The sequence below is a fragment of the Dictyostelium discoideum genome, assembly GCF_000004695.1.
Source record: "Dictyostelium discoideum AX4 chromosome 3 chromosome, whole genome shotgun sequence".
NCBI classification, from domain to species: Eukaryota; Evosea; class Eumycetozoa; order Dictyosteliales; family Dictyosteliaceae; genus Dictyostelium; species Dictyostelium discoideum.
This window is the reverse complement of record NC_007089.4, coordinates 4,852,291-4,874,235: the sequence shown is the minus strand read 5'-3', so window position 1 is coordinate 4,874,235 and position 21,945 is coordinate 4,852,291. Positions and strand designations below refer to the sequence as shown.

General features: G+C 22.8%; 12 protein-coding genes across 12 annotated transcripts; 7 read left to right on the top strand and 5 right to left on the bottom strand.

Moving 5' to 3' along the window:
• Positions 1-357: 357 nt before the first annotated feature.
• fhkC (protein kinase 1) lies at positions 358-2,448 on the bottom strand (the record flags this gene model as incomplete). The annotated part of the gene is made up of 3 exons (XM_635509.1): positions 358-1,252; positions 1,358-1,573; positions 1,772-2,448. The coding sequence occupies 3 exons, from the start codon at positions 2,446-2,448 to the stop codon at positions 358-360; spliced, it is 1,788 nt and encodes a 595-aa protein (XP_640601.1).
• Positions 2,449-3,161: 713 nt separating this feature from the next.
• Positions 3,162-3,669, bottom strand: DDB_G0281717 (hypothetical protein; the record flags this gene model as incomplete). The annotated part of the gene is made up of 2 exons (XM_635508.1): positions 3,162-3,334; positions 3,588-3,669. The coding sequence occupies 2 exons, from the start codon at positions 3,667-3,669 to the stop codon at positions 3,162-3,164; spliced, it is 255 nt and encodes an 84-aa protein (XP_640600.1).
• Positions 3,670-3,999: 330 nt separating this feature from the next.
• DDB_G0281715 (hypothetical protein) lies at positions 4,000-4,242 on the top strand (the record flags this gene model as incomplete). Its single annotated transcript, XM_635507.1, has 1 exon — positions 4,000-4,242. One exon carries the CDS (start codon positions 4,000-4,002, stop codon positions 4,240-4,242), a length of 243 nt encoding a protein of 80 aa, XP_640599.1.
• A 406-nt stretch (positions 4,243-4,648) lies between these two features.
• On the top strand, positions 4,649-5,020 carry DDB_G0281713 (hypothetical protein; the record flags this gene model as incomplete). The annotated part of the gene is made up of 2 exons (XM_635506.1): positions 4,649-4,825; positions 4,943-5,020. The coding sequence occupies 2 exons, from the start codon at positions 4,649-4,651 to the stop codon at positions 5,018-5,020; spliced, it is 255 nt and encodes an 84-aa protein (XP_640598.1).
• Positions 5,021-5,208: 188 nt separating this feature from the next.
• Positions 5,209-7,741, bottom strand: ddx27 (DEAD/DEAH box helicase; the record flags this gene model as incomplete). Its single annotated transcript, XM_635505.1, has 3 exons — positions 5,209-5,859; positions 5,949-7,487; positions 7,580-7,741. 3 exons carry the CDS (start codon positions 7,739-7,741, stop codon positions 5,209-5,211), a joined length of 2,352 nt encoding a protein of 783 aa, XP_640597.1.
• A 369-nt stretch (positions 7,742-8,110) lies between these two features.
• DDB_G0281709 (hypothetical protein) lies at positions 8,111-11,914 on the bottom strand (the record flags this gene model as incomplete). The annotated part of the gene is made up of 1 exon (XM_635504.1): positions 8,111-11,914. The coding sequence occupies one exon, from the start codon at positions 11,912-11,914 to the stop codon at positions 8,111-8,113; it is 3,804 nt and encodes a 1,267-aa protein (XP_640596.1).
• Positions 11,915-12,281: 367 nt separating this feature from the next.
• Positions 12,282-14,849, top strand: DDB_G0281813 (hypothetical protein; the record flags this gene model as incomplete). The annotated part of the gene is made up of 1 exon (XM_635503.1): positions 12,282-14,849. The coding sequence occupies one exon, from the start codon at positions 12,282-12,284 to the stop codon at positions 14,847-14,849; it is 2,568 nt and encodes an 855-aa protein (XP_640595.1).
• Positions 14,850-15,822: 973 nt separating this feature from the next.
• On the top strand, positions 15,823-16,245 carry DDB_G0281811 (hypothetical protein; the record flags this gene model as incomplete). The annotated part of the gene is made up of 1 exon (XM_635502.1): positions 15,823-16,245. The coding sequence occupies one exon, from the start codon at positions 15,823-15,825 to the stop codon at positions 16,243-16,245; it is 423 nt and encodes a 140-aa protein (XP_640594.1).
• Positions 16,246-17,166: 921 nt separating this feature from the next.
• mrpl34 (ribosomal protein L34, mitochondrial) lies at positions 17,167-17,822 on the top strand (the record flags this gene model as incomplete). Its single annotated transcript, XM_002649109.1, has 2 exons — positions 17,167-17,524; positions 17,671-17,822. 2 exons carry the CDS (start codon positions 17,167-17,169, stop codon positions 17,820-17,822), a joined length of 510 nt encoding a protein of 169 aa, XP_002649155.1.
• Positions 17,823-18,218: 396 nt separating this feature from the next.
• Positions 18,219-19,190, top strand: DDB_G0281707 (hypothetical protein; the record flags this gene model as incomplete). Its single annotated transcript, XM_002649108.1, has 4 exons — positions 18,219-18,244; positions 18,386-18,745; positions 18,829-18,998; positions 19,126-19,190. The coding sequence occupies 4 exons, from the start codon at positions 18,219-18,221 to the stop codon at positions 19,188-19,190; spliced, it is 621 nt and encodes a 206-aa protein (XP_002649154.1).
• Positions 19,191-20,049: 859 nt separating this feature from the next.
• DDB_G0281705 (hypothetical protein) lies at positions 20,050-21,099 on the top strand (the record flags this gene model as incomplete). Its single annotated transcript, XM_635500.1, has 2 exons — positions 20,050-20,090; positions 20,205-21,099. The coding sequence occupies 2 exons, from the start codon at positions 20,050-20,052 to the stop codon at positions 21,097-21,099; spliced, it is 936 nt and encodes a 311-aa protein (XP_640592.1).
• Positions 21,100-21,248: 149 nt separating this feature from the next.
• nedd8l1 (ubiquitin-like protein) lies at positions 21,249-21,659 on the bottom strand (the record flags this gene model as incomplete). Its single annotated transcript, XM_635499.1, has 2 exons — positions 21,249-21,440; positions 21,561-21,659. The coding sequence occupies 2 exons, from the start codon at positions 21,657-21,659 to the stop codon at positions 21,249-21,251; spliced, it is 291 nt and encodes a 96-aa protein (XP_640591.1).
• Positions 21,660-21,945: the final 286 nt, after the last annotated feature.

The following is a 21,945-nucleotide window of genomic DNA, read 5'->3' as shown; positions in this document are numbered from 1 at the left end:
AAATTCAACACTACAATTGTCAATATAACAATAATAAAATAAAATAAAATAAAAAAAATTTATAAAACAAATATTAATAAGAGTTTTTTTTTTTAATTATATGATACTAAACTTTGTTTTTGGTAATATTTTACCAAATCTTTAAATTTAAAAAGTTTCCAAAACTTAATATAATAATATAAATTTTAATACCAAAAACAATTACCTCTTTATCATTGTCAATTAGTAATTATTATAGTAAAATATCTTAAGTTCCACATCTTTTAATTAAAAATATGGATTAATAAAAAAAAAAAAAAAAAAAAAAAAAAAAAAAAAAATCAAAATTATTTTAATAATAATTTATGTTAAATTTATTTAGTTTTTGACTTTCTTTTGTTCATGTTCGTCATTAATATTTGAATCTTCACTTAGCTGTCTCTTTTTTGATGACTTTGATTCATCATTACCGTTGTTATTATCAATATTATTACTATTGTTAGTGGTATTATTATTATTATTATTATTATTATTATTATTATTATTATTATTATTATTATTATTATCAGTGGTATTATCTTGAATTTGATCACATTTACTTTCTGGTACTAATTGACTATTTGAAGAAGTAGTATTTGGAGTTGGTTGATGATCATCATTTGTAGATGGTGGTGGGAATTCTAATTTATCCTTTTCATAAAATTCTTTAGTTTTCTCTTCATGATTAGTGAACCAAGGATGATTTAAAGCTTGATCGATGGTAAAACGTTTTTCAACGTCAACCTTTATTAAATTCTTTATTAAACTCTTTGCTTCATCAGAGATTTCATCCCAATAAGGTGAAGGAAAAGAGAAACCACCATTTTTAATCTTTTCAAAGAAATCCTTGGTTTGTGGATCACCAAATGGTGGGAAACCACATAATAGAATATAGGTGATAACACCAATACTCCAAAGATCAACTGATTTGCCATAACCTTCTCTTTCACCTTTTGTTAAGATCTCTGGTGCAACATATTGAGGTGTACCACACATTGTCTTCATATAGGTACCTTCATCCATTGCTCTACTTAAACCAAAATCAGAGATTTTCAATAAAAATGAATTTGGTGTTGCCAATAATATATTCTCTGGTTTAAGATCTCTATGTGCAATACCATTACTATGTAAATATCTAACTGAATCACATAATTGTTTTAAAATATATCTACATGTATCTTCTTGAAATTTTCTTTCTGATACAATTTTATCAAATAATTCACCACCTGTAACTCTATTATTATTATTATTAAATATTATTATTTAAAATAATAAATTTGTTAATATTTTATTATTATTATTTTATTTATTTTTTAAAAAAAAAAATTTTTATACTTACAATTCTAAAACTAAATATAAATTCTTTTGGGTTTCAAAAACTTCTTTAATTGAGATAATATTTTGATGTTTAACTTTTGTTAAAACATTAACTTCATCCATGAGAGAATCCTTTCTTTTACTTGTCATTGACATTTTCTTTTTATCTATAATCTTAATTGCATATTTATTACCAGTTTCTTTTTCAACACCTAATCTAACTGATGCAAAATTACCACTTTTTTTTTTAAAAAAAAAAAAAAGAAAATATTATTAATATATTAAATTTTCAAATTTTAAATATTAATATTAATATTTGTTTTTAGATGTTATTATTATTATTATTATTATTATTATTATTATTATTATTATTATTATTATTATTATTATTATTATTATTATTATTATTATTATTATTATTATTATTATTACATACGTTCCTAAAACTTCTCTTAGATCATATTTTTGTTGTGGACCACCTTGTTCCATTTCTTTTTGTTCTTCAAAACAATCTTGATAGATGAAAGAGATCTTTTCTGAACCTTTCTTTGGGATTACAGAGATTTCACAACCATTTTCAATGAGAATTTTAGAGCCTTTACCAATGACTTCATTGTTTATGAATGTTCCATTAGTTGAGGTATCATCGACAAAAGCAACATTTCTACTCTTTACAGTTGGATCTCTATATATTTTACAATGTTTACCACTAACGGTTGGACTTGTGAATGTATAATTACAAACTCCTTTAGATCTACCCAAAATGATCGAATCTTGTCTTATCTCAATCGTTGGATAAGTTGGATTCAATGAAATTAATTTACCCCATAATTCACCTTCACCAATTACTTTAATTCCTGTATCCTCTTCTTTACTATTATCTTCTGTCATTGATATGTCACAATTATTATTGGTGTTGGTGTTGTTGGTATTATTATTATTATTATTATTACTATTATTGTTATTATCACTAGCAGTATTTTCTCCATTACTCGTAGTACTGGCTGTTGTAGTATTTATTTGTTCTTGTTGTTGTGGTTGTTGTTGTTGTTGTTGTTCTTCTGTTGTTGACACAGACCCATCAGCTGTTGTTTCCTCTTTATTACTATTCATATTTTTTTATTTATATTTGTTATTTTTTTTTTTACAAAAAAAAAAAAAAAGTTATTTGGGTTATTGTTGGTAGATTATCAAAACTCAAAAAAAAAAAAAAAAAAAAAAAAAATCAAAAAAAAAAAAAAAAAAAAAAAATTCAAAAAAAAAAAAAAAAAAAATCAAAAAATAAATTAAAAATTTTATATCCTCATTTGGAATTTTTGATAATAGAAAAGTTATAATAAAATAATTATTTAACATTATCCAAATCATCTTCATTATTATTTTTTATAGTTTGATTAGTTTGGCTCTTCTCCAAGTCTAAAGTATTTTTTTTTAACTTATCTTTTTATATAAATTATAAAAAATAAAATGTTTGTAAATTGAAAATATTTTTATTATTAAGAATTTTTTTTTTTAAAAACAATATATTACAAAAAATGAATTTTAAATGATGGACTAACTTTAGAATCAACAAAAAAATAAAAAGTTGAAAAATAAAAATAAAAAATAAAAAATAAAAAATAAATACCAGATGACCAAAAAAAAAAAAAAAAAAAAAAAACTAACCCGTCAATCAACAATCAAAAAAAAAAAAAATAATAAAATTTTAATTAAATCTTTATTATCTCCGAAAAATGATTAACAAGTTCCAACAGAATCGACCCAATACTTTTTAATTATTATTTTTTTTTTAATTTTTTTATTTTAAAATTTTAAAAATACCTCTTTTATTTCCAACCTTTGAAGCTTGCTGATAGTTTTTCATTAATATCATCAGTGGTTTTAAATCTGGTAGTAAAGCCTTTTTTCTTTTCTAATGTAGTTTCAACAGTACCAACAACTGGATATGATTTGATGTATTTGGCAAATGCGGCACATGGGGCAACATAACATCTATAATCTATTTAATAAGTATTACCTCCAATGCATAGAAATATGTATCCCACAACAATATCACCATTTTGATAAATACGAATGGATCTGGAGGAGCTTTCATATTGATATTATCATCAATTGATTTATTGGTACAAACTATCTTTGCATCGTCCAAACCAAAAGTGTTCTTTGGATTGGTGCAAGAGGGGACAGCGAGAGAAGGTTCACATAATTTGCTTAAAACAACATAACCTATACCATTGGAAATTGTTTGACACCTTCTTTATTTAATTTCTCTTCATTTTCTTTTTCTGCCTTTAAAATGCTTTCTTTTAATTCCATTAAATTATTAACATCCATTTTTATAAATAAAAAAAAATAATATTAGAATGATAAATAAAAAAAAAATAAAAAAAAAAGAAAACCTTCTTTTATTATTAAAAAAAAAAAAGAAAAAAAAAAAAAAATAAAATAAAATAAAAAGAAAAAACATTTGCAAAATTTCCAAACATTTTGGGGTTAGATATAATTCTAATAAAAAGAATTTTTGATTGTTGTTAAGCATCTCTTGAAGTTACAACTGGCTATGAATATGAAGAAACCATAACATCAGAGACTACCAAAATTTGGAAACAAACTCTTACAGAAGGGAAATATAGTGTTTATCAAAATGTTATTGTTTATGCTTATATGTTACCAGGGATTCCAAAAAAAGATCATATTGAAACTTTAAATAAAACTAATCCAGGTGCCAATTTGAAATTTGTACCAACCTTAAATGCGATGGTAATGTTTGTTCCAATGTATCGTGATGATCCATTTACAATTCATTATAATGATTTTGTTTGGGACCCAATTGAATACAATACAATAATTGGCCTATTAGTTGAAAACTCCAATAAATGGTCTCCAAAAACTCTTTCAAATCAATAATTCCAAAACAAAGCTTCCAATCCTGGATAATGAGTTTTTGATAATAAATAATTAAAATCAATAAATTTTTTAGATATCCATATCTTTCAAAAATAAAAAAATAAAAAAAAAAAAAAAAAATAAAAAAAAAAAAAAAAATAAAAAAAAAATTAAACTTAAAAAATGTTATCATATATAATGAATTTTTTGAGAATATCTTTTATTTATAAAAGAAAATATTATTAAAATGATACAAACTGCCATCAATAATTTTAAAAAAGACAATAAGACAATTAAATTAAATTTTTTTTTTTTTTTATTTTTATTTTTATTTTAATTTTTTTTTTTTAAATTTTTTTTTATTTTTATTTTTATTTTTATTTTTTTTTTTTTTTTTAATTAAAACACACGATAGAACTAATTAATAATGCAAATTCTCGATACATTGTACGCAATACTTTTAGTGGCAGTTCCACTTTCTTTAGGATGGTATATAATGTGGAAAATGTATATATCTAAATATGAATTTGTAAGAGAACTTTTAGGTCATAAAAAAGAAGTTAAAGAAAAACCAAAGAGTAGAAGAGTAACAAATGTTGAATTGGTAAGTTTTATATATTTTTTTATTTTTTCCCCCAATAAATAGATCATTTTTACTAACCCATCCAATAATTTCAAAAACCAGCTCCACGACCACCATCAATAATTTATATATATATAGCTAACAATGAATAAATTAATCGAAGACATAATATTTAATGTCAATGTAAATAGTAGAAATATTGTATCAAAAACATAATTAATATAAATACGCAAATCAGAATAAAACTGGGAAAAAAAAAATAAAATAATAAAAGAAAAAACTAAAATTACAATAATAATATATCAGTAATAATAGTTTTTAATTAAAAAAACTCTGTTGAATAGTTAATTTTAGATTGTTTATTTATTTATTTATTTTTTTAATTTGTTTTTTTTTTTTTTTTTTTATTTCTTTGATAGTCTTTGTTTCTTTTCTTTTTTATTTACAATCATTCTCTTATTTTTCTTTGATTTTTTATTGTCAACTCTTTGTTTTTCTTGATCAGTTAAAGCACCACCAGCCATATAATTTCTACGAAGTGATTCAATTCTTTTTGTTTCTTTACCAGATGATTTTTGAGCTCTTTGAGATCTTTCAAACATTTTACCAGAATCAATTTCTTCATTATCATCACCATCGTCACCACCTTTTCTCTTTCTCTCCTCTTGTTGTTCACGTTCAAACTCTTCTTTAAATTGTCTATGTCTTCTTTGTTTTCTAGATAAACCATAGTATGGATCTTTCTTTTGTTTTAATTTTTTAATTGATGGTACATTATTTACACCGGTAACATCGATTGGTGCCTTTAATTTTTTACCTGGATTAACAATGTTATTTTCAATCTTCCATAACTCTTTTGATTTATCTTCTTCTTGTTTTGTTTTATACCAAACTTTTGGTGTTTCAACATTTGCATCAGCATTTGAAATGATTTTCTCTGCTTTATCTAATGTTTTCTCTGCTTTTCTTAAATCTGCTTCTTTCATTTCTTCTCTAACAATTGATTTAATATCTTCTGTTAATTCTTCAATTCTATTTCTCCAGAAATTTACATTCTTTTAATAACAAAAAATATTAAAAAATTAATAATTAATTTTTTTTTTTTTTTTTTTTTTTTTTTTTTTTTTTCTATATAAATACTTACATCTTGTGAAACAGATCTTGATTTTGCTTTATTTCTTGCTTTTGTAACAATATCTTTTAAGAGTTTACGATCATTATCAGTGATAAAAGAGCAAGATTTACCATCCATACCAGCACGAGCAGTACGACCAACTCTGTGAATGTAATTTGCCATATTATTTGGCATATTGTAATTGATAACGGTTTTAACACCAATGATATCGAGACCTCTAGAGGCGACATCTGAAGCTAATAAATAATTGACTTGACCATCTCTAAATTGTTGAAGTGAATCGAAACGTTGTTCTTGTGAAAGATTACCATGTAATTCAGCGGCTTTCAAATCAGATAAACCAAAGATGATACGTAATCTATGTACTTCTTTTTTACTACGACAAAAGATAATGGTTCCACCTTGATTAAAGACACGAGTACAAAGAGAGAGAAGAATTGCTGGACGATCACTAAGATGTTGTGGTTTAATTTTAACAAACTCTTGTTCCAATGTTGATGTTACTTGCATCAATGCATCAACTTGAACACGAATTGGTTGTTGAAGTGATAGCTTGGCGAGTGTTTTAACTTCATCATTTAGTGTTGCTGAAAAGAGCATAGTTTGACGATTGGTTGGACAACTTTCAACAATTTTATTGATTTCATCTTTGAAACCCATATCTAAAAGACGATCGGCTTCATCGAGAATTAAAATCTCCAAATCATCCAAACCAATGCCATGGGCATTCAAAAGATGATCGATTAAACGACCTGGTGTTGCAATGACAACATCTGGTGATTTTCTAAGTTCAACTTCTTGTGCTTTATTTGAAAGACCACCAACGATAAGACATGATGTGATGTTTGAAAATTGTGCTAAATTCTCCATAACCGATTGACATTGTAATGCCAACTCACGAGTTGGTAATAAAATCAATACTCTAATTGCACGATATTCACTATCTCTAAAAAGTAATCTCTCTAAAACTGGTAAAAGGAATGCTGCTGTCTTACCTGAACCAGTACTTGCACTTGCTAAAATATCCTTACCATTCAATGCCAATGGAATTGCTTTGGCTTGAATTGGTGTTGGTTGACTAAATCCAAGTTTTTGTACTGCCTTTAATAATGGTCTAGATAAATGTAATTCTTCAAATGTTGGTAATTCTTCTTCAACAATTTTTTTCAATTTTCTATTTGATTGTAAAACTTTAATTTTATCTGTTGTTTGTTTATTTGATTGTTGTTGTTGTTGTTGTTGTTTTTTATTAATTTCTTTTTCATTTTCATTATCTTCTTCTTCTTCTTCCTCCTCTTCTTCTTCATTTACTTCTTCATCATCATCATCATTATCATTATTATTACTTTTTTTTGATTTATTATTATTTGTTGTTTTGGTAGTTACTGATTTATCATCATCTGCTTTTAATTTTTTAACTGTTTTTCTTTGATTAATTTTATCTTCTAATGAAGTTTGACCATCTGTTTTTTTATGAGTTTGTTGTTTCATCTTTTCAATAGTTGGTGCAAAATCCCATGGTAACTGTGGTTTATCTGATTCTTCAAACTAATTTAAAATAAATAAAAAAAAATAATTAATTTTATTGTTTTAATTATTATTTTTATTAATTATTATTAATAATTTTTTATTATACATACGAAAAAATCTTCTTTTAAATCTTCATCATCATCATTTTCATCATCATCTACAAAATCATCATCTCCTGCAATATCAATTGTCATAATAAAATCATTTTCTGGTGATTTTCTTTTTGTTCCTACTAAATTTGTAGTGGTAGATGTTTGATTATCAACTAACATTTTATTTTATATTATTTTAGTTTTTTTTTTTTTTTTTTTTTTTTTTTTTGGTTATTATTATTAATTTATTTTTATTGCTGTTGAATTAAAGTTATTTCACAAAAAAACACACACACAAAAATAGATAAATAATCACACACCACAAGAAAACGAAAGTAAAAAATAAAATGAAAAAAAAAAAAAAAAATAAAAAAAAAAAAAAAAAAAAACGAAAGCGACGAGAAGTCTAAAAAAAAATTTATTTATTTTTTTATTTTTTTATTTTTTTTTTTTACTGCAATTAATTTCCAGTTTTTTTTTTTTTTTTTTTACTTCAATTAATTATTTAATTATTTAATTATTTTAATTTATTAATTTATTAATTTATTATTAAGAATTTATATCTAAATTAAATTTCTTATTAAAATTTTCTTTAAATGAAATAAATTTTAATTTAATTTCATTTGAATATTCATTTTGATTTGTTAGGAATACATCATTAATTAAATTTGAAACCAAATTATAGATATCAATTGAAAGTATTGAATTGTTGAATTGAAATTCAATGAAATCTAATAACAATTGAATTGGATCATCAAATAGAGTATTTGGTAATTTTGATAACACCAATTTCCTATTATCATCATGATCCTTAATTAAGAAACCAATCAATATGATTAAATAAGAGGATGCTATCTTTTCTTGAGTTTTAGTAGTAACACGTGTTAAAATTCTATTATCACTCGTTCTCCATAGATATAATTGAAGTATTGAATCTATTGCACCATCCATTGAATGAAAGATTTCTCTATTCTCTGGATTCACTTCAACTAAATTCACTAACAATGAAACACACAATTGACCAATATCATATTTCTCTGGTACTTCTAATTTCAATAAATGAATAATCACTCTAAATGAAAAGTTTTCTTTAATCTCTATTGATTCTAAAAATTTAATTTTCTTTAAACTAAAATTACTCTCACCACCTCCACCACCACCACCATTACCATTATTTAATAATGATTGTAAATATTCTGAAAATTCTAAATTAATACCGTGACCACCACTTTCACCAACATTAAATATTTTTTTTTTCTTTTTTTCTTCTTCATTATTATTATTATTATTATTATTATGATTGTTAATTGTAAATGGGTGTGATAATTTACCAATAATTTTTGAAGCTTCAAAATTTTCATGAGTAATATTTAATAAAATATTTAGAATTGATATTATTGCTTCACTACCAATTATTTTTATATCTAAACCAGCTAAACGATCAAGATTTGAAATGATTGCAATGTAAAGATAACGTAGATAAGTTATAAACATTGCCAATGTATCTTTTGAGAGTAATTTTATTCTATTTGATTTTATATCACCAATTAAACATTGATCAATAATTTTTAAAATATATTCAATATTTCCAATTAATTTGGGTGATATTAAAGTTAAATCTAATATTGGATTCAAGTAATCGATATATTTTGATAACAGAATTACCATACCATCTAATAATCCAAACTCTTTTAACTTTAATTTCATTGAGTGATTAATATGATTAGATGCTAAATTCGATAAAGTTGCCAATGATAATGATGGTGTTGATACTGAGAATCTTACTCTATCAGATACTAGTACTTGAAAATTTGATATAATATTACTCTCTAATTCAAGCACTTTACGAAATGTTGAATTATTACTATTACCATTGTTTGGATTAGTTGGAGATTTTGGAGATTTTGGTGATTTTGGTAGTTTAGATGGTGTTGTATAAAATTCTAATAAATAATTCTCTGGGATTTTAATTGATTGTTGATATAGAAATTCAATTGTATCCCTTGAAAAATGTTCAATATTATTTTGCTGTCCTGAAAATACATATAAAATAAAACAACTTGCTAAATTAATTGCTTTTATTTCTCTTTGATTTAAAATAATATTATTATTAATATTATTATTATTATTATTATTATTATTATTATTATTATTATTATTATTATTATTATTATTATTATTATTATTACTATTATTGATTGAAGAATTTGGTGATGTAATTTTACTACTATTGCTATTTGATTTATGTTTTTTTTTTAAAAATAATGGTTTCCATTCATTTTTATTATCTTCATCACTACAATTATTAATTTCATTAAATTCAGTACTTAATGATGACGATGATGATGTAGTAATGGATAAAGATGATGATGTTGATGAAGAATTTGTTGACAAAAATAATGATAATAAATCAACATTTTGATTAATACCTTTATTTTCTTTACTACTATTCTTTTTAATTGATTCAACTGAATCAAATGTATTTGACCTTTTAATTGGTGATGTAGTTGATGGTGATTTTTGTTTACTCTTTTTTTGTGATGGTGGTGTTATAGTTTTTTTAACTTTATCTTCACCATCATTATTAATATTACTATCATTATTATTATTATTTAATTTAATTTTATTTAAACATAAATTCATTAAACAATCACATAGGGGTAAGAATAAACTATGTGATCTTAAAATCAAGGTAAAGTCGTCACACTGATCTGTTACAATCTGTGCTAACTGACTCATTGTTGTCATTATAACTTTTGGATCATTTGATGTTTCTAATTGCTTAATTATATTTTTTGCAACTTCATAATGTGATTCATTCGACTCAAATGATTGTGATAGTATTCTTGTAATACTTGGATCTGTTGATATAATTTCTTTTGATTCTTTATTTGATTTATTTGATTTTGTTGTTGTTGTTTTTATTTTTTCTTGTGATGATTGTAATTGTTGTTGTTGTTGTTGTTGTTGTGAAGAAGATGATGATGATGATAATGATTGTTGTGAAGATGAAGGAGATTGATCTGGTTCAGAGGATGAGGTTAATTTATTCCGGTTCTTTTTGGAAGGTGTTTTTGATACTTTTTTTGATTTCTCCTTTTCTCTTTCTTCTTCAATCTCTTTTTTAATTTTTATAATTTCACTTTTTGATTTCCTTGGTGGCGGTTTTGGTTTTGTACTAAAATCAATATCATCAATTGACATTGGTTTAATAATTTTATATTCTTCTTCAACAATTTGTGTGTGATTCTCTTTCTTTTCATCCTCTTCATCTTTTATCTCTATAAAATGACAAGATTTTAGTTGTTGTTGTTGTTGTTGTTGTTGTTGTTGTTGTTGTTGTTGTTGTTGTTGTTGTTGTTGTTGTTGTTGTTGTTGTTGTGGTGTTGGTGCTGTTGTTGTTGTTGTTGTTGGTTTTTGTGGTGGTTTTGGCTTAATTGGTGACACTATTGTTGTAGTATTAGTAGTAGCTGTTGTTGTTGATGTTGTTGTTGTTTTTGCTAAAGGTGGTTGTGGCTTTTGTGGTGTTGATTGGGTTGATTTATGTGGTGGTATTGGTTTAGATGGAGTTGGTTTTGTTGATGACTCAATATTTTCAATAGTGGTTACTGTATTTATTTTTCCTAATGATGATGATGATGATGATGATGATGATGATGATGATGATGATGATGATGATGATGATGATGATGATGATGATGATGATGATGATGATGATGATGATGATGATGATGATGATGATGATGATGATGATGATGATGATGATGATGATGATAACCATGATGTTGTTGTTGTTGTTGAAGTTGAGGTTTGTGTAGTATTGGTTGTTGTAGTTGTTGCATTTGAAGTTGGTGTAGTTATTGTGGTTTTTGTTGGTGTCGTTATTATTGGTGTAGTTGCAACAGTTGGTATTTTTACTGCTGCCAATTCATTGGGATTGGAGTCAGTTGATATAGTTTGTTCTGTTGTTTGTGTGGATACTTTTTCTAGTAGTTGTGTTTGTTCCAAAGGAGTTGATTGAACCTTTGGGATATCATCATTACTTTTATTACGACCTGTGGATGTATTATTATTATTATTATTGTTATTATCATTATTACTATTTGGTAATAGTAGATCTTCTTTTTCATCCAATGTGAAAGATAGTTTCTTTATTGTATCATCTTTTTCAGTATTATCAACAGAGGTGGGATCTGATGTTTTTAATGCTGAAGATCTTGCTGTTGCTAAAATCCATGGCTGTTGATTTGTTTTTGTAGGTGATTTACCTAATGTCTTTTTTTTATTCCAAAAACTATTATTTGAATCTTCTTCATTTACATCACTCTTATTTAATCTATTAAAAAAGCTCATTATTATTCTTTATTATTATTATTATTATTATTATTATTATTATTATTATTATAATGTCTTTTTTTTTTATTTATTTATTTTTAATGAGTGGTGATTAAAAGATTGAAAGAAAATGAACTACGAATTCATATGCTTTGAAATTAATTAAAAGGTTTTTTTTAATTTTTTAATTTTTTTAAAAAATTAAAAATAAAATAAAAAAAATAAAAAAAATAAAAAAAAAAGAGAAATTTTTGGGATATACCAAGTATATTATTTTTTTATTTTTTTTTTTTTCACTTTCATTATTTTTTTTTTTATAAACAAACAAATACAAATAATTAAAAAAAAAAAAAATAAAGAATTATTAAAAAAAATAAAAAAAAAAATGGAAGAATTATTTAAAAAAGTTTTCAATAATAAATTTATAAGGAAATTAATATTTCAATTTGTTAGTCAACCAAATGGATATAAATATGATGATATTCATTCTTTATCATGGATTTGTTCAAATGGTTACTTTGGATTAGCATATGATAAATTAAAATTCAATAAACATCAATTAACTGAAAGATTTGGAATGTTAAATTTATTTGAACTTTTAACACAAATGGATTCTACACAATCAGCTTCTCAATTATTGAAATATTTATTAACAGAACATGACTTTGATATAAATAAAGAATCAACTGGAAATAATGATAACGATAATGGTAATGATAATCATAATAATGAAGAAGAAATCATTAGAAATAGAAGAAATCAATTTTTCACATGTTTACCAAGTTTGGATTATATGACTGATAATTGTTCACTTGAAGATATTTTATTATTAGAATCAGTGATACCGAATGACCTATTATCAAATGTTACCTCTACAGACGCACTAGATAAAGCACCCTTGAATCCAAACCCACTCAATAGACATTCAATTGTTAAACATTTATTAAATAATAGGAATGAGGGTTGTAGTTTTAGAATTTTAATAAATTCAATGGCAATCAATGATTTAGAATTATTAAAATATATAATTGAAAAGAATAAACAAAATTTCAATGAAATTGTAATACTAAATTCGAAAATAACGACAACTATGACAATGGAATTTGAAGAAGCAGAAACCATTATAGGAAAATGTATTAGAAATTTAAATATAGAGTTGTTAGAATATGTTTTGAATGAATTCCCAAAGTTTGGTTTTGATTTTAGTCAAATAAATTGGTTTACCATGATTGAACACTCGTTGCAATGTATATCACCAAGTCTTAACACCCACTCACAGACTAGACATGTATTCTTTGGAGATAAAATTAATAAGGATAAAGTTTTATTAATGATTAAATATATAGTCGAGAATAAAGTAACTGAAAAGGATAGACAATTATTGTCTGTGAGAATCAAGAATTTAGATTTACTATTAAATTCATTTTTATTTTGTATTATGAATTCATTGATTGATATATTAGATTATTTAATCAACCAATCTAAATTAATCACACTACCAATTGATAAACAACAATTATCACAATGTTTTTATTACCAGTATTTATATTCAATAAGTTTCGAATCATTAGAATTCTGTCATAAAAATGGTATTGACATTTGGGATTTTAAAAATAATGGTAGTTTTTCAATCAATGATTTACAATCATTCAAATTTGTAAAACAAAATAATCTTTTAAATAAATTTTCAATTAGTTGTAATGATATGGAATGTGTGAAATACATTTTTGAGAATTTCAACTCTGCGATCGATATAGATAGCATTCTAATTGAAAGTGCAGCCTTTGGTGAAATATCAATTTTAATTTATTTATCACAAGTTATTGATCGTTCAAATTTCACTGAAGAATTGGCTCATGTGGCATTAAAAGAAAAGAAATTAGATGTTATTAGATTCCTATATCATGAGCTTGCAATTGAAATAGATCTAAGTTATCTTTTAATAGTTGCATCGGCAAGTAATGATATTGATGCAGTAATAATGATCTTTCAGGAATTTAAACTTGACCCCTCATTAATCACCCAAGATTTTTTAACTGCTTGTTGTTTAAAACCTCAAGGATTACACTTATTCAAATATCTATATTCGATTTGTCCACAAGAAAAGAAACCAACTATACCAATTTCAACATTAAATAATTGTATTAAATTAAAATTATGGAATACTATTGATTGGTTACTTGATAATATATTTTCTAATACCAATATCAACACCAATACCAATACCAATACCAATACCAATACCAATACCAATACCAATACCAATACCAATACCAATACCAATACCAATACCAATATCAATATCAATATCAATAATAATAAAGTTATTGATTGTGGTATTTCAAATTTAAGAATTGTTAAAAAATTAATTGAAAATGGATTTACATTTTCCAAGAAATCATTTAATAATTGTTTTGAAAATGTTAAAGTTTTAGAATATATTCATAATCATTTCCCAAAACAAGAATGTACAACTGAAGCAATTGATTTAGCAAGTCGTCATGATTGTTATAATTCTGTTAAATTCTTATTGGATAATAGAAATGAAGGTTATGATATGGCAATTCAATTTTGTTTAACAAGAGGTTGGTTTGAAATTATTGAATTATTAAGATCAACTCAAAGATATAAAGATTTACATAATCCGTGTATCCCTCAAAAACAACCTCTTTATTTTAATCAAATCGATCAAATCATTTCAATCAATTCTTCAATGATGTTATCAATTGTAATTAAAGAAAATGGTGATATAAAATTACCAATAACAGGTCAACAAATTACAAATGCAATTAAAAAGTCTGGTCATTTATCAATTTTCCATCAATTATTAAATATATCTAAAGATATTACTCCTTCAATTTTAAATCAATGTTTAATTATTTCAATTAGTTATAATAGAATTCATATTATAAATTATTTAAGAAATAAATTATCATCATATAATAAAATATAAAAAAAAAAATAAAAAAAAATAAAAAAAAAACTATAATTAAAATATTAATTTTTAATATTATAAATCTAAATATTAATTAACAGTGTTGTTTTTTGTTTTTATTTTTTTAATTTTATTTTTTTATTTTAAGATTGCAGATTTTGGAAATCAAACATTACACAAATTCCAATTTTGGAATAAAATAAAATTAGTTGACCAAAAAAAAAAAAAAAAAAAAAAAAAAAATTATTTCTTTGAAAAAAAAATAGAAAATAAAAAAAAATTTTATTTGGTGAAGTCGATTATTTATTTTGCTTAAATAAATTTAATTCTCCGTTGGTAACCGTCATATTAATAGAAATTCTGAAGTTGCTTCATAAAACTTAATTTTATTTTTTTTTTTTTAATTTTTTTTTTTTTTAATTTTTTTTTTTTTTTTTTTAAAAAATTTTTTTTTTAATTTTTTCAAATTTTTTAAAATTTTTTTTTTTTATTCATTTATTAAATTTTTTTTATACCAACCTCCACTCATTTATTTGTTGTTTAGTCTCTATTTTTTTTTTTTTTTTTTTTTCTCTCCCCTCCCAAACATTCTCAATATAAATATTTTTTTAAAAAACAATCAATATAATTAATAACAATAAATTATAATAATAATAATAATAATAATAACAATAATAATAATCCAAAAGGTAGTTTATCAATAAATACAAATATTATTTTATTTATTTTTATTTTTTTTTTTTTTAAATCAACAACAATTTTTTTATTTTTTTTTATATATATATAAATTAAATAATTTACCAAACAAAACAACTGACAATATAAATTGAAAAAAACATCAACTTTTTCTTTTTTTTTTTTTTTTTTCTTCTCCAACCTTATCCATCCCAAAATTAAATTCAAAAAAAAAAAAAAAAAATGTATTTGGTTTATTTTTCAATTTCCCTCATTAGGTCTTCAAATAGTTCAAGTAAATAAAGAAATAAAGAAAATGTCATCCCGTCGTGTTATTGTAAATTCTACCGCCAGTGGTTCATTAAATGATAGATTCACTCAAATGAAAAAAGTTGGTTTAAGCCCACAAAGAAAAACCTCAAGAGGCGGTTCAACAACTGTCACCATCAACAATGGTTCTACTAGCAGTGGTCGTGGTGGTTCATTCTCTTCATCAAGAGGTGGCCGTGGTGGTCAAGTTTCTACTCGTGGTGGTCGTGGTGGTTTCACTTCATCAAGAGGTGGTTCAACTGGTGGTCGTGGTGGTTTTAAAGGTGGTCGTGGTGGTCGTGGAGGTTTCAAAGGTGGTCGTGGTGGTCGTGGTGGTAGTCGTGGTGGTAAAAGAGAAAAGACTCCAAGCAAAGAAGAACTCGACCAAGAACTTGACGAAATCTCAAACAGTAACGCTATGAAAGAATAAACAAAAACAAAAAAACCCCTCACTCAAACCCGACTCAAATTCTTTACCAAACCCAAAGAAAAATCCACACTATATACCCATAAAAAGCATTCATTAAATGTTATTTATGTACAAAAAAAAAAAAGAAAAAAAAAAAAAAACCACCAAGAGTTTATCAATTGATATAAACTCAAAAACTAAAAAAAAAAAAAAAAAAGTTTTCAACAATAAAAAAAAAAAAAAAAAAAAAACCAAAAAAAAAAAAAATAATAATACAACACTGACAGAAGCCAGATCCCAGATTGGTTAGTGGTGTTTTTATGCTAATTTCACTTGCCTTGTAATGTTCATTGTCTTGCTTTGGAGAGAGGGAAAAAAAAAAAAAAGTGTGGTATTTTTGGTAGAAAATACTTCAAATAAAACGGTGAGTATAGGTGTGGGTAATTGGTGTTTGATTAATTTGGTTTAATTTTATTTAATTTTTTTTTTTATTTCCGTTTTGTTTTTTTATTTTATTTCTGTTCTGCTCTGTTTTTTTTTTTTTTTGTTAATTATTTTTTTAATTTGGACGATTTCAATTGCTGGAATATCGTTAGCAATTTAATTTCTTTTTTTTTTTTTTTTTAAATTAAATAAATAAAAATTACTTTTTTAAAGCACTAAACCATAAAAAAAAAAAAAAAAAAAAAAAAAAAACGAATCAGTTTTTCAATTTTTTTTAAAATTTTTTTTTTTTTTTTTGTGTCAAACTTTTTTTTTTATTTTTTATTTTTTTTTATTTTTTTTTAAAAGATTAAATATAAAAAGAAATTGAATAAAACAAATTCAATTTTTCGATATCACTTAAATTATTATTTATACATAAATTCTCAATTATATTATTATTATTATTATTATTGTTGTTGTTGGAAATAATAATAAATAAATAAAATATCAATAAAAATGTTTTCATCTTGTAGATATTTATTAAATAGACTTCCAAATAGTTTTTCAAGTGGAATGATAAATAAGAATTTCAATCCATTATTATATACCAATAAATCAAATGCAATCTTTGAAAATAGATCACCAATTAATATTTTAAATGTCAATAATAATAAACAATACTTTAATTTTGAAAAACCAATCGAAATCAGTGAAAATATTGATATTAAATATTATGATAACAACACTATGGATGATATTTCAGTTGGTCCATCACCATTTGAAATTGATCCATTAGTATTTTCACTTAAACCAAGTATCATTAATGAAAATATTATAAATGAAATCAACATTGTAGAAGAATCTGAACTTAATGGTATTTATCATAATAATAATAATAACAATCATATAATAATATAATAAAATAATAATAATAATAATAATAATAATAATAATAATAATAATAATAATAAAAATAAAATAAAATAAAATAATAATAATAAATATTTATTTAATTTTTAGAAAACACTTATGAACTTTTAAAGAGAACATATCAACCATCAGTTCTTGTTAGAAAGAGAAGACATGGTTTTTTAAAGAGAATGTCAACTGTAGGTGGACGTAGAATTATTAAAGAAAGAATTGCAAGAGGTCGTAGACTTAATAGTGCTTAAAGAAAATATTAATAATAATAATAGTAAAATAAAAAAAATAAAAAAATAAAAAAAAAATAAAAAATAAAAAATAAAAATAATTTATAAATAGTAACAATAAAATAATTAATAAAAACAACAAAATAATTTATAAAAAAAAAAAAAAAAAAAAAATGAAATGATAGGGAACACTGAAATATCAGTGACCAATCCTTTTTAGGCTCTGTTTTTTTTTTTTTTTTTTATAAATATTTTTTTTTTTTTTTTTTTTTTTTTTTTTTTTTTTTGGGGTGTTGAAAAAAAAAAAAAAGGGAAAAATCAATTTTTTTTAAAAATTTAATTTTAATTATTTTTTTTTTCTCTGTATTTTTTTTTTTTTTTTTTTTATAAAAAAACGCAAACTATAGGAAATAAAACATGGATACCCCAACAAAATCAAGAAGGTAAAGATTTAATTTTATTATTTCAAGTTATTTAATTGGTGGTTTTTAACAATATTTTCCTTTTTTTTTTTTTTTTTTTTTTTTTTTTTTTTAATTTTTTTATTTTAATTTTTTTTTTTTTAAATTTTAAATTTAAAAAAGAGCAAATGGGTCAATTGCATTCCCAGAAGATTTTAAACCAGTTAAAAGAAATATTCAAAGTGAATTAAATCAAGAATTAGAGACATGTTTATTTTCATTTAGAGATAAGGAATACAGTGCTGAAAAATTCAGTGGTATTGTATTCCGTGAAATGGGTTGGAAAGATTTCGATCGTTTAGATAAAGAAAGAATTAGTTTATATTGGGTTGATCAAGTAATTCATGGTGTAACTGGTGTACTTTGGTCACCAGGTGGTTATGAAGATAAAGAGAATTATTTTGGTAGTTCTTTAAATTTTTTAAAACCATCTTTTAAATCACCAACTGCCATCGTCTCTCAAAATGGTGATGTTAAAGTAACGTAAGTAAATTATAATTCTAGAATTATTGTAAATCAATATATATATTTATTAATAATAATTAATAATTTATAATAATACATAGTTATTGGTTTAATGATTTAAAAAATAAAAAGGTTATACAACTTCAAGTTATTTTCGATACAAATGGTGATATTAAATCAAGAACTATTTTATCAAGTGGTGATTCTCAATTTTATACAGGTTTATCAGTTATTGTTGGTGGTGCTACTGCACTTGCACTTGGTTTATTCTGTATGTACATATATCTATACAACACACACAAAATTTATGCATTTTAATTTTTATGAATCAATTTTATCTTTATTCCATTTTTCATTAAATAAATACTAATTTTGAATTATTATTTTCAAATTTTTAGTTTTAAGAAATAAAAAATTCGTTACCCCAGTGCTCAGAATTGCTTCATCAAAATTTAAAAATTAAATACTAGTAATTAATTTATTACTATTTGTAGAAACTAGTTTGTCAATATTAATTCATTGAAAAAAAAAAAAAAAAAAAAAATAGAATAAATAGTAATTCTCCGAACCTCTTGTCATATATAAAAGAAATAAGATATTTATCTTTTACAATAGTTATTTTTTTTTTATTATTTCTTTTTCAGAATTTAATTTAATTTTCTTTGTCTAAAAATAAAAAGAATTTTTAAAAAACTGATTACAAATTTTTTTTTTTTTTTTTGAACAATTGATAGATAATATATTTTATGTATAAAAAAAAAAAAGAAAAAAAATTGATTTGGTTGAATTGGTTTATTTTTTATTTTTTTATTAAATTTTTATTTTTTTTTATTTTTTTATAGATTTTTAAAAAAAAATCAAAATATAATAAAAAATATTATGTAAATATTATCTCAATTTACTGAAATAATTAAAAGATTAAAAATAAAAAAATAAAATTAAAATTAATAAAAATATTAATTTTGACAATTTCCTTAAAAAAATAAATTATTTTCAATTATGGAAATTAAATTAATTTTAATAAAAATTATTTTACATGATTTAAAAAATTAAATTGGGAAATTTTTAGATTTTTTTTATAGCAAATTTTTTTTTTTTTTTTTTTATTTTTTTTTTTTTTTTTAATTTTTTTTTTTTATTTTTTTTTTTTTTTGGATAACATTTTAATTAAATTTTTTTAAATTTTTTATTTTTTGGATAACTTTTTCATTTTACAAAATTTACTTTATTAATTTAAATTTTTTATTTTAATTTTTTAATTTTTTTTTATTTTTGTTTTTTTTTTATTTTTAATTTTTTAATTGTGTGCTTATCAAAAAAAAATGATTAAAAATGAACAAAAATTTCTTGGTGTGGAAGCAGGGTATGTAATAAAATTAAAATTTTTAATACATATTAAAAACTAGTAACATATATATATATATATGTATATAAATATTTATATTATTAAAATAAAAATAAACAAATAAATAAATAGAGGTACATCAATTTGTTTATCAATTGCAATTAATAAACCATCAAATGTTATAGAAAGAACATCAATACCAACAACGAGTGTTGAGGAAACTAAAAATAAAGTATTAGAATGGGTAAAGAATAAAGGTGGTAATAATATTGGTGCTATTGGTATTGCATCATTTGGACCAATTGATTTAGATGAGAGTAGTGAAACCTATGGATACATTACAACAACACCAAAACCAAATTGGGGACAAACAAATATATTAGGTTGGTTTGATGATTATAAATGTCCAAAAGGATTTGATACAGATGTAAATGGTGCAGCAATATCAGAGACATTTCATGGACTTCATAAAAGGGGTGAGATTACATCATGTGCTTATATTACCGTTGGTACAGGTGTTGGTGTTGGTTGTGTAGTTAATGGTAGTTGTATTCATGGTCTGGTTCATCCAGAGGGTGGTCATAGTTTTTGTAAAATTCAAGATGGTGATAAAGATTTTCAAGGTACTTGTCCATTCCATGGTAATTGTATCGAAGGTTTAGTAAGCACAGGTGCAATTTCAAAACGTTTAGGTATCAATGCTGATAAACTATCAGAGATTAATGATGATCATCCAGTTTGGTTAATCATTGGTAATTATTTAGCTCAATTATGTGCAAATATCACTTGTTTATTATCACCTCAAGTCATTGTTTTAGGTGGTGGTGTTTTAAATCGTTCAATTCTTTATCCAATCATTCGTACTGAAACTATCAAAATTTTAAATGGTTATATCAAATCAAAATATTTAACAAATGATTTCATTGATCAATATATTGTTCAATCACCTTTTGCTTCTCATGCTGGTTCAATTGGTTCTTTAGAATTAGCAAGAAGAGCTCTAATTAAAAATTCAAAAGATTTTTAATTATAAAATAATTAAATAAATAAAAAAAAATATAATTTGTAAAAACCAAAATTAAAAGGGGGTAGTTTATTTTTATTTTATTTTATTTTATTTTATTTTATTTTATTTTATTTTATTTTATTTTTGTTTTTTTCTTCTATTTATTTGATTTACATTAAAATACAATCCTTTTCAGATTTTCCTGATTTTTCTGATTTTTCAGAATTGTCAGATTGTGATTTGAGTATGACTCTAACTTGAATTTTTGATCCTTCTACAATTTGAGGATAATCTGAAATTGTAGTACCATCTTTCATTGCATGTCCTGCAATATATGGATGGATTTGTTCAACAGGTGTTCCCTTTTTTGAGAAAAAAAAAAAAAAAAAAAAAAAAAAAATTTGTCAATAAGGAATTGTTGATTACTTTTTTTTTTTTTTTTTTTTTTTTTTTTTTTTTTTTTTTCAAAAATTAAAAATTACATTTAGTTCATTAATTTTTGATTTGATTTCTTGAATTTTATCAGTTGGTTGAACTTCTAAATCATACTCTTGTCCGTGAATTGATACTTTAACTAACATTTTAGATAAATTTAAATTGATAAATTTAAATTGATAAATAAAAAAACGATGTTGGAATATTAAAAAAAAAAAATGACCAAAAAAGATTTTTTTTTTTTGAGAATTTTTTTTTTTTTGAGAATTTGATAAAAATTGATTTCAAATTAATCGGGATTTAAACAAATCAACATTTTTTTGTGTTTTTCAAATATTTTTATTATTATTTTTATTTTAAGTACTTTTTTTTATTATTACTTTTATTTTTTTTTTTTTTTTTTTTGTTTTATTTTATTTTCATTATTTTTTT